At 43.5% G+C, this 11772-nt stretch overlaps 2 protein-coding genes across 2 annotated transcripts; one reads left to right on the top strand and one right to left on the bottom strand.

The window, feature by feature from the left end:
• Positions 1-442: 442 nt before the first annotated feature.
• Positions 443-2988, bottom strand: LOC108604816 (probable aconitate hydratase, mitochondrial). Its single transcript, XM_017994424.2, has one exon. The coding sequence runs from the start codon at positions 2895-2897 to the stop codon at positions 519-521; it is 2379 nt and encodes a 792-aa protein (XP_017849913.1). The 5' UTR covers positions 2898-2988; the 3' UTR covers positions 443-518.
• Positions 2989-7483: 4495 nt separating this feature from the next.
• On the top strand, positions 7484-9182 carry LOC108602049 (UDP-glucuronosyltransferase 2B13). Its single transcript, XM_017990060.1, has 2 exons — positions 7484-7729; positions 7781-9182. Exons 1-2 carry the CDS (start codon positions 7495-7497, stop codon positions 9097-9099), a joined length of 1554 nt encoding a protein of 517 aa, XP_017845549.1. The 5' UTR covers positions 7484-7494; the 3' UTR covers positions 9100-9182.
• Positions 9183-11772: the final 2590 nt, after the last annotated feature.

Raw genomic sequence — 11772 nt, 5'->3', positions numbered from 1 at the left:
GATAGGAGCGAGAGCCATGAGCGGCGCTCTCGATAGCAAAGAGACTTACGCCCAATGCGACATGGACTGATTACAAGCTAAGCAATTGCTGCCGCTCACGTTCTCTGAGCGACTTGCGCTCTCAACTCTGAGATCAGTTTATGAGAGACTGGCTGACAGCTTAGGCAGCAAGCGAGGCCACTGCCAGGTCAGTTGTGTTTGGACTGTTGGCGACTTAGCAAGCAATGAACTAGTTGCTAGTATAATAATAAATAATATGCATACATCTTAAGTTTATATTGTAAAATGACAATAATGATTTACTGAGCTCCCTGGCTGCAATAAAATAAAATATTTGGACTGCAGTGATTTAGCAGTTTGCTGATTATATACAAATTATGCTTTTAATACTTTTATATTTTCTTAAATTGGGTCAAATGCCAAAGCAATAAGTAAACTCATTGCATTAAATTATTTATTTATTAGCTTATGAAGCACTGTCAGTTAACAATATAATAAACAGATTAATGTGAGTCAGTCTATTTGCCCTTGGCCAGCACCTCCTTCATGCGATTTAGAGCGCTGCCAGCCTTGAACCATTCGATTTGCTCCACATTGAACGAGTGATTCAGCTGAATTTTGTCCGAGCTGCCATTGTTCTTGATCTCGCAGTCGATGGGCTTGCCGGGCGCCATCTGCGCCAGATTGAGCAGGGACAGTTTGCTGCTTGCCTTGATCTTGTCAAAGTCGCCGGGATTGGCAAAAGTTAAAGCGAGCAGTCCCTGCTTCTTCAGATTGGTTTCGTGAATGCGCGCAAAGGACTTGACAATGATGGCGACGCCACCGAGATGACGCGGCTCCAGGGCAGCGTGCTCGCGTGAGGAGCCCTCGCCATAGTTGTCTTCACCCACAGCCACCCACTTAATGTTGGCGGCTTTGTAATCGCGCGCCACCTTGGGCACAGTGTCAAAGGATTTGGATTTCTGATTCTCGATCTTGTTCATCTCGTTGTTCTCCGCATTGACGGCACCAATGAACATATTGTTGGATATGTTATCCAAATGGCCGCGATACTTTAGCCAGGGACCAGCGGCTGAGATGTGATCGGTGGTGCACTTGCCCTTGATTTTGATAAGCACCGTCAAGTCGATGTAGTCCTTGCCATCCCATTTGTTAAATGGCTCCAAGATTTGCAAACGCTCCGACTTGGGATCAACGGCAACTTTGACGCTTTCACCATTCGCAGGCGGCGCCGTGTATGTGTCCTGGCCAGGATCAAAGCCCTGCGCAGGCAGCTCATCGCCTGTAGGCGGCTTGAGCTTAAACTTTTTGCCATTGCAGTCAGTTAGCTCGTCCTTCAAGGGATTAAAGTCCAAGCGGCCAACAATAGACAAAGCTGTGACCATTTCGGGACTGGTGACAAAACAATGTGTAGCCGGATTGGCATCATTGCGTCCAGTAAAGTTGCGATTATAGGAGGTGACAATGGTGTTCTTCTCACCCTTCTTTACATCCTTGCGGTCCCACTGGCCAATGCAGGGGCCACAAGCGTTGGCCAGCACAGTGCCGCCAAACTCGTTGAATGTCTTGATCATGCCGTCGCGTTCAATGGTGGCGCGCACTTGCTCCGAGCCGGGAGTGACATTGAAGGGTATTTTGGCTTTGAGTCCATGCTCAATGGCGTCCTTGGCTATGGTGACGCAACGGCCCATATCCTCATACGACGAGTTGGTGCAGGAGCCAATGAGGCCCACCTTGATGTCCATGGGATAGCCTTTCTCCTTGGCATTGGCGCCCAGCTTGCTAATGGGATGCGCCAGATCAGGTGTGTAGGGACCATTGACCAGCGGCTCCAGCTTGTCCAGATCTATGTTGATTACCTGATCATACTTGCAGCCCTTGTCCGGCGACAGCAGCGACTTCTGAAACTTTTGCGCCTCAGCTGCAATGCCGCCACGATCGGTGGCGCATAGATAATCGATCATGCGCTTGTTGTATGGAAAGACAGAAGTGGTGGCGCCAATCTCCGCGCCCATATTGCAAATGGTGGCCATGCCTGTGCAGGAGATGGAGTCAACGCCTGGACCGTGATACTCAATTATGGCGCCAGTGCCGCCCTTGACTGTGAGTATCTCAGCTACTTTGAGTATAACATCCTTGGGTGAGGTCCAGCCGCTTATTTTGCCTGTGAGATTAACGCCAATGACCTTGGGACACTTGAGCTCCCAGGGCATGTTGGCCATGACATCAACAGCATCCGCACCGCCCACACCAATGCATAGACCACCCAAGCCACCGCCATTGGGCGTATGCGAGTCTGTGCCAATCATCAGCAGCCCCGGAAACGCGTAATTCTCCAAGATAATCTGATGTATAATGCCACTGCCAGGCTTCCAGAAGCCCAAGCCATACTTGGCGCAGGTCGAAGCCAAGAAATCGTAAACCTCTTTATTCTGATCCTTCGCACGTGCCAGATCCTTGTCGCCAGATATTTGTGCCTCAATCAAATGATCGCAGTGCACTGTTGACGGCACCGCTACCTTCTTGAGTCCCGATGAAATAAACTGCAGCAGCGCCATCTGCGCTGTGGCATCCTGCATGGCCACGCGATCGGGACGCAGCAGCAAATAGGAAGTGCCGCGCTCAATCTTCTGATTCGACGGATCATCCAGATGGGAGTAGAGCACCTTCTCCGCCAGTGTCAGCGGCTGATTGAGCCGCTTGCGCACACAGTCCAACTTCTCGTTCAGCAGGCTGTAGGGCAAGTAACTGCTCTTCTCAAATTTCGACATGGCCACCTTAGAGGCTTTGGAAGCCATGTGAGCCTGCCAATTCCTGAAATACGCATCAATGGCCGATTTCAACAGCCGTTCAGTGTTATGATTCCAAAGCTGTTTGGTCATTGTGTGTGTGTGCATTACTTTCTTTACTAGTTACTTATTAAAATTTAATAAAATGCGTTTTGAAGAATCGAACACAAATATTGTGAAACTGCTACGAATTTCAAATGTTTGTCTAATTAACTTGATGCCTCAAAGTTGTTGACTGAATTTCCAAGGCCTGCTAGATGGCAACTGCAATTCGTTTAGTGATTGTTCATAATCCAAACTGTATGCAAGAACTTGCACAGTGGGGCGTCATATACATAAAAAAGCTAAAGAAGTCAGCATCAGAATGTCTGCAAGAGAAATGTTAGCCTATCTGCTAAGTATTGTAAGTTGGCTGTAGCTAATCAAAAAATATGAAAGCTTCAAAGTATTAAGTTAACATTAAGTAACATAATGGCACATATAGGCTTATTTTTAATAATGTTATAATTTTGTTTATTTAGCTTAAAGCTTAAACTCAAATTCTGCATTTAAGTTTTGTCTTCAATAGTCGGTTAAAATATTAGAAAATTATGATGTTTTACTTTAATTTTTTGTATAAGCCCATCAAAATTTGAATTAAAATAAGCTCTATGTATGATTTTTCAGATTTCCCAAACAATAATGTGTAAATATATGTGGTACTTTTATTCCTATCAAACTATTTTTGTCCCATCTATTTATAATCTCCAAGCAAATAAAAACTTGTGAACAAGAATCTTATTATTTATCTATCAAAGCAATAAATTAAAAGAGCAACAGATATAGCATATAATGCTTTTATTCTAACACCTTCATAATGTATAGTTAATCTGAATAAATAAAATATTTATACTTTTATCATTTGTGTTCATTTAAGTTTTAACAAATTTAAAAGTAATTCAATTTGTTTTATCTCGAAGTTCTAAAGTCATTTATATTATTATCAAACTGCTTATATTCTTGTCAATTTGACTTGCTATTTAAGAATTCTAGTTTTATTTTCAAAATAAGAATTATTCCTTATTTGATGATACATATTTTGCATTTAGTTGCTATTGATAGCCCCACTGTGCAGCACAATGCCGAAAATTGATTGTCAACTGCTTGGCGTTTACATTCGTGTGTGTGAGCTGCCAATTTGGCTATGATTTTGTATAATTGAAGGGTGTCCCCATGCCTCAAATTGAATAGTTGTTATACAGTGGGTCAACATCGTATATGTCAAGGCTGCAGCAAATTGCAGCGTACGTTGTTTGATTAGCACACTGGTTACAAATGGCCTTGCTGGCGAAATGAAAAATATGCAATTAGCTTAAATATATTTGCAGCTGACTGTTTGCCTGGCCAAGAGCTCAAGCGAGTGCGCGCGCTCGCCTGAGTTATAGCGAGTGCAAACTTTGGCCATAAATAATGATAACTTATTGCCAGCGATTGAACTAACAAATACTAGGGACAGCTAGAAAAAATACCTGTGCGTGGGCATGCGTGTAGTTGAGCCGGAGATGGAGCCGTAGCCTGGACATGTAGAGCTTGGCTTGCTACTTGGACAACTTGTTGTCGGCTTGGTTAGCAGTTGGGCAAATGCCTGAAAATTGCTCAGAGAATTTATGTACTGTCTGCGCTGAGTGTGGGCGTGGCCATGTGGGCTGTGGGTGCGCTGCGGTGTCTGTGGCCAAAGTTGCAACAAAACTGAAACTTTGCAGCAGCAAACTGCAAAAAAAAAATAAAACACAAACTCTAATAATTTTTTTTTGTTTTAATCCTCATTTTTGTAGCAGCAGCAGCCAACGAACAATACGTTTGTTTTTGCTGCTGCTGCACAGCTTGCGGTAAAAGTTTTCAATAATATTCCCAAAAGTCCAGCCCAGACAACGACAAGGACAGCGGCTAAGCAGGACGACGACGACAACGACAACGAGCGGCAGTTGCAATTTCAACGGATGTGCTAGGGCCTGAGCCATATTGCAACAAAGCGTAACCAAGCAAATGGAAACAACTAAAAATTGCGGCAACGTGTGTGTTCCAGAAATCAATTTCGTGCCTATAAAGTTTAGAATTTAATTAATAAGACAAATAACGTATAGTTAACTAGCTTTTAATACAAAGCAAATAATTAAGCAGTTTGCTATGGCCACTGCTTTTGTTTGTGGGAACATTACAAACCGCTTAGTAGTTTAGTTGAGTTTATTTTTTAGCCGCTGGGCAGACAAATTCAGCATTTCCTGCTCACGTGGCTTTGGCGATTTCCTTTTTGTGCAAACATATTTTACCGCAATTGCGGCACACGGCGTATGCACCACCCACAAAATGCCGCCGCCCGCATGAGCATAATGTATATAAATATGGATTTTTCTTTTGTAGAGTGCGTCTAACCATAAGCCATAACTTTGGCTCCCTATGCGAGTATAAACTCTTTTGTTTCTCGCTGACGCTGCATTAGGGGCTAACTGTTGACCAACTGGCGAGCGCGCACACCTGGACCTGGGCGAGCTACCAGTCGCTGCTGCTGCTGCTGCAGTCGTCGCTTTTGTGCGCATTGTTAACGTCAATAGACGCATTTGTGCGGGTCAGTTGGGCAAAATGAAAGCCAAGTCGACTAGGCTGAGTCGCTGTTCATTGTTGTTGTGACTGCAATTGCCTCGCCGCACATAATTAGATTTAATTTGCATGCGCCGAGTTGAGCTCATTTCATTTATAAATTATGTTGCTGTTGCTGTTGCTGCTGCTGCAAAGAAATTAAAAAGTTTCATCAACTTAAAGCGCTAGATTTAAGTACTTTTTAGTATAGCCAAGTTTTTTGCATTTTATTGAGCTTGGAGTCCATTTTAACAGCTTACTTACTTACGTAAATAACCTTTTGCTGTGCTGCTTTTAAGCATACGCAAATTTATTGCCCATCTACAGTGTTAGCCCTTAACATTTGCAGCTCGTTGAGCAGCAGCGCCATCTACATCAACTCAGCGATAAACTCTTGGTTTTATGCCACTATCATAATATGTACACAATAATTATATCCCGGATGGATTATAGCGTGAACTTAAAAGCATGCAAAGTGTATAACTCCCTGAGGTGCAAATATACTTTGGCTTAGTTTTGTTTAACGCCTTAAATTTAAACAATTTGCTTACAGCGCTGCTGTAATGAATTTTTCATTGCTTCTAGAGACCGGAAATTGTGCCATGCACATAAGTGCATGGGGGTGTGCGCCATATCCGGCCATTGACAGCTCTGTAAAGCAAAACACAAATAGAAATCGTAATGTCAAAAATTGCAACTAAAAGTCCTGCTCCTGCTTCGAGACAATGCTGCGTAATTTGCTGAAATGTTAAGTCAAACGTAATGGCTGGGAATTGACAAAGTCGCTGCTGGGAATCTCAAACCCAAGCAATGCATTTCTCGCAAGCTGACTTTTTGCCTGCCAGCCTGTCAACAGCAATAAAAGTCAATTGTCAGCGCTGTCTGACATTCCATTTCGTAGTTGCATATCTGCTACTTTTTTTTTTAGTCAAGCAAGGGCAGCAACTTCAGCTGCACCTGGACTCTAGGATCAGCATGCAAGCAGCTGTCAACTAACATTTGCCAGGCATAAACACACACACACACACACACACATAGTGAGACTGGACACTTTGCTCTGCAGGTGCAAGCCAAGGCGTTCATATTATGGCAACTATGCAAAAATCAAAACGGAAATGAAAACAAATGAAAAATGATTTTTAGTTATGCACAAATTGTTACAATGTCCCCCCCCTCCCCGGGCAAAGGCTTTAAATTGCATTTGCAGCTCTGCAGCTGTTGCCAACATAACTTTGCTTAAAGCTTAAGCTGCAAACTTTGCATAATTCTGAGAAATTTTAAATATTTTTAAGCAGCTGCTTAGGGCTGTGCGCAAAGAATTTAAATTAAATGCTCTGCTTCTGCTCTTTGCTGATTATCGAGTTGTTAAGCAGCTAAAACAGGCGACAATTGCTTGAATGCCGCAGCTGTTGATCGAAATGAAAGAAAGCAAGAAAACATATAAACATAATTTTAATTTGCTGTTGTGGAAAATAATCAGGCAACCTAATTCAATTAAGTAACTGGGCAAGTGTAAGCGACAAAAGCAGCAAAACCACAAACGGAAAACGAACTCCTACAAAAAAAGGAGTGCGCAAAAGAAAAACCAAAAAAGTAAAAAGAAATTCAAGTGAAAATAAATAAGTAGAGCAGTCCCAAGTTTGCTTACGGTGTTGGGGGCGTGGGCTACAGTCCCAGTTTAGACCTTATTTAAAAATAAACAGCAGCCAATTTAACCGCCGGACATGCACTTAAAAATAATTTTAAACGCGCATTAAATTTTCATATATATAAGAATAATTGTTGCTGTTGACATTTGTTTCTAAATAATTTAGAAACTTTAAGCAAGCCGCCCAATTGTTTAAATGCCAACTTTCGGGTCAAAGGCCTTTGAGGCAATTACAAATTTGATTTGATTAAATATACAATTACTATTAAAACTAACTCACTCAGCAGTCAAGACTCACTCAAGAACGTTATCAATATTGCTTTCATTGATGTTGTTCGGCGATTGAGCATGACGCAGCAGCTAAAGCGACTAATTGATAAACTATATAACTAAACAAAAGTCGGCGCTAGCTTTCAGTCTGTGATGTAAAGTCAAGTCAAAATGAAACTAATTGGGCTGCTGTTGATCGCGCTGCTGTCGCCGTTGGCGCAGTCTGCTAAGATACTAATAACATTTCCATTCCCAGGGCGTTCGCAATATATATTCATGGAGCAATATATCAAAACGTTAGCGCAACGTGGACATGAAGTGACTGTCATTAGTCCATTTGAGAATATGCAGCCAGTGCCAAATATGCGATTTATAGCAGCGCCTAAAATAAAAACAATATTCGATGGTAAGTACACAATATATTAAAATAAGATATAGTTACATATGCGCTTTGCAGATATAATCGATGAAATAAGTGCGGCTAGTGCTTGGCAACTGCCTATGCTGTATGCCAAGACAGTTTCTACTGTTTCCGAGTGCGTACTGGAGGATGCAAATGTGCAGCAGCTGCTGCATTCAGGTGAAACATTTGATTTGGTTTTAGCCGAATTGGTGCAGACAGAGGCGCTTTTTGCTTTTGGCGCACACTTCAATGCAACGCTCGTGGGCTTCTCATCGCAAGGCAATGAGCCACACATCGATCAGCTTATGGGCAATATATCGCCAGTTAGCTACAATCCTATGTTGACTTCACCACGCACCAGTCGCATGAACTATGCTGAGCGTTTGGCTAATCATTTTGACAACTGGCTAGCCAGAGCTATGCATTGGTTTGTCGTCAAGCCCCAAATGCGGCGACAGTATGAGCGCTACTATCCCACGCATAAAATGCCGCTGGAGCAGGCAATTGATAGCTTCGCGCTAGTGCTGCTTGGCCAACACTTTAGCGTCAGTCATGTGCGTCCTTATTTGCCCAATATGATTGAAGTGGGCGGCGTGCATATTGCGAACAAGTCGCAGCCGCTGCCTGCGGCAATGCAGCAATTTATTGAAGGCGCTGGTGCAGCGGGCGTCATTTACTTCTCGCTGGGCAGCAATGTGAAGAGCAAGGATTTGCCAGCGCACACACGTGCAACGCTGCTGCAGGTGTTTGGTCGTCTCAAGCAGCGCGTGCTGTGGAAATTCGAGGACGAGCAGCTGCCAGCTAAGCCGCCAAATGTCTACATTGCCGCTTGGTTTCCACAGGCCGACGTACTAGCTCATCCCAATGTAAAACTGTTTATTACACACGGCGGACTGCTCAGCACCATGGAGAGCATTTACTATGGCAAGCCCGTGCTGGGGCTGCCTGTGTTCTACGATCAATTTATGAATATCAAGCGCGCCAGTCGCTTAGGCTACGGCTTGGGCTTGGATTTGCAGCAGCTGCAGCCGCAGCAACTACAGCAGACTATCGAAACTTTGTTGCACACGCGCAGTTATGCGCAGACTGCTGCACAAATGAGCGAGCGATATCGCGATCAACCTGAAACTGCCTTGGAACGCGCCATTTGGTGGACGGAGCATGTTATGCGGCACAAGGGCGCGCCACATTTGCGCGCAGAGTCGCGTAATCTTAACTGGCTGCAGCTACATAGCTTGGATACGCTTGCTGTGCTATTGGCAGCACCGCTGCTGCTGCTCTATGCGCTGATTAGATTAAGCGCTGGGCTGCTTCGCCTTGTGCTTAGACGCGGCGGCAGCAAGCAGCGCGCTGATAAGCGCAAGAAACATTAGAATGCGATTAGATTTGAAAGGTCGAGCAAATTAATGAATGAATAACAATTGAAATATGTATAAGTGCATACAAATAAATAATATTAGACATTAATTAAATGTAAAAAGCGTTTTGAGCTTATAAGCGTATTAACTAAAGCAGCAGAATATTTTTGCACTTATTTGTTTGCTTATAAAATGAAAAGTAAATTGATTAATTGTTAACTAGTATTATTAAACAAATTGCTTGCTTACGCTAATCAACAAGTTAAGCATTAAAATTTGCATACAAGCGCAACTACTCATTGCGTATACGTAATATATGTGAGCGCTTGATTGACAATTCAACGCAAGCAAGTCAAAGTGTGCGTAGCTCGGCTTGCAAACAAAAATTAACAACTAAAAACTCAAGCTTAATTGCGGGCTGTGTTTTTTTCCACTGATTTGCTTTTGTGTTTCGTTACCTGAGCAAGCAAAACAAAGCAAAAACGTAAATAAATAACAAAGCGGCGGCGGCAAAAAAAAAGTTGAAACGCTGCTCTAAATCACTTGCTTTTTATCAACTTTAACTTGAAACGAAATTCAAATGTGTCGCTCGTTGTGCTATTTTTTATTTTCTATGTGTGTGTGTGGGTGGCCAACCCACTTTGCATAGCAGCAGCAGCAACTAAAATTCGTCCCGGGCCACTTTGCACTAAGTACTCACACACAAAATTCCGTTTGAAGTTGGCGCTGGTCACACCTGCAGCTGCTGCTGCCAGTGCATCCCACACATACTGTGCGCTCTCGCTCTTAATGGCCCCTAGACCATGCCTGCTGCCACTTTTCTAGCTGCCAACACACACACATGCACGTGTGTGTGAGCCGGCTTGTAAATTGTATCCGTTTCAGGCACATAAATTGTTGTCAACTTCCGTTGGCTGCGACAACGTCGCCGGCACTGACCACTTCGGTTGCTTCCCCAGCCCCTCGCTGCTCTTTGCCAGCACCTGTGTGTGTGTGTGTGTGTTCGCTCTTCACTCCCATATGGCGCGCTTTGACTTGCGAGCAGCTCGCACTCGAGGTTCGGGCGCGCGTTTGTCTTTTTGTTGTTCTTCCAACTTTTGCTGGTCATTCGCTTTTTTTTTTCGTTTGCTGCAGCTTCAGGTTCAGCTTGCCAACTCCAGCGTAATTGAATTTTTAATCTCGTTTATAGTCAAGTGATCTCTGGCATATACTACCCGTGTACAACTGCGCATATTTTACGTGCCTGGCGTTCGGTCTTTGCCCAACTTCAGATGCGCTGCCCAGGCCAGCGAGCCAGCAGCCCCGTTCAAATACCCAGCGCAAATAAAGTTGCCTGCTGTCACAGGCATGTTGCTGCTGCTGCTGCTGCTGCTGCTGCTGCTGTAGTGCGCATTGAATAGTTGGCAGTTGCTGCAGCACGTGGCAGGTGCAAGCTGCTTTGGGGGGGGGGGGGGGGGGGTTCATAATGAGCGGCCATCGTTATGCTAAATAGTTGGGAGCTGCACAGGTTAATATGCAGTCCCAAATTGCATATTCAACTTTTCGACTGGAAATAAAACATTTCAGACTAAAACAATTTGTGGGCGTGGTCGGTAGTCCTAAATTACGAGCGAGCGAACTGCAGCCTGTTAGCCTCATAAGCTGCTGCGGCACTCGCCACTTAAAACTGCGCTATGCAAATGTTTTAATGAACTTGTGCCAGATTATGCACATGCACATAATCTGGCGGTGTTGGTGTCGGCGGCGACGGTGCTTCTAGCCGCTCGAAAATGAGCTCAAAACTTCAACCGATTCCAATTTGAGTTTAGGTTTGGGGGGCAATGGCGCATGTCGTGTCAAAGCCATGTAAACGATTTCATCATTAACTTGCTTACGTGGAACTGCGACGAAGACGCTGGCAACGTTCAATTAAGGCTTAATTATAAGCGCGGCGTAGCGTCAACAACGTTGCATACTTTTTGGCGTGACACACTTGGCAAGGGCCGCCTCAGCCTCATTCATTTATCGCATCGCGGCCAACTCAAGCGCCACTTATATGTTCCATGTTACGCATAACATTAGTGCGCATATTAATAAAGCTACATACGTTTGCTAAATATTAAGCAAAGCGCAAGTGAAATGTAGACAGCTGCTATTCAAATGACCTTTGATAAATGAGCTGTGTCGGCTGCCGCCAGTTCGCAGATTAACCTCAATAGAAAGAGTGTGAAGAGAATGCTGCTATTGCTGTTAAAAGCTGCAAAACATTTTATTGTTTATAGATTTAAAGTTTCCTAACTGAAAAATGGTAAGTCAATAGTATTAAAGTAAAGCCCGTTAATAGAGTCGCTTAGAGTTGCGAAACAGTCGCTGAACAGCAAACAGTTGCAGCAGATTGAAGCAATCACTTTTCATTTAATTAATTTAGCGTCGAGTATTTGTGAATAATGCCAAGAAAATATGTAAATTGTTTAATGTGTTTGTTAATATGGCAAGACTTAAATTAGAAGCATTTAATACTTTAAGTCTTGCCATATTAACAAACATTATAAACAATTTAAATGCTTCTAATTTCGCCTGCATCTTTAATGTCAGTAGCTCTAAGATACAGTTGTTAAAGATAAAGTTATTTATCGTTGTTAATATGTAGCACAGCTCAGTTCAAGGACTAACAACTAGCTTCAGTTCTTCTGGATTCATTTTGAGCCC

The sequence above is a fragment of the Drosophila busckii genome, chromosome 3R, assembly GCF_011750605.1.
Source record: "Drosophila busckii strain San Diego stock center, stock number 13000-0081.31 chromosome 3R, ASM1175060v1, whole genome shotgun sequence".
In the NCBI taxonomy this organism is placed as follows: domain Eukaryota; kingdom Metazoa; phylum Arthropoda; class Insecta; order Diptera; family Drosophilidae; genus Drosophila; species Drosophila busckii.
The sequence above is the reverse complement of the archived record's forward strand: the minus strand, read 5'-3'. Positions and strand labels throughout refer to the sequence as shown.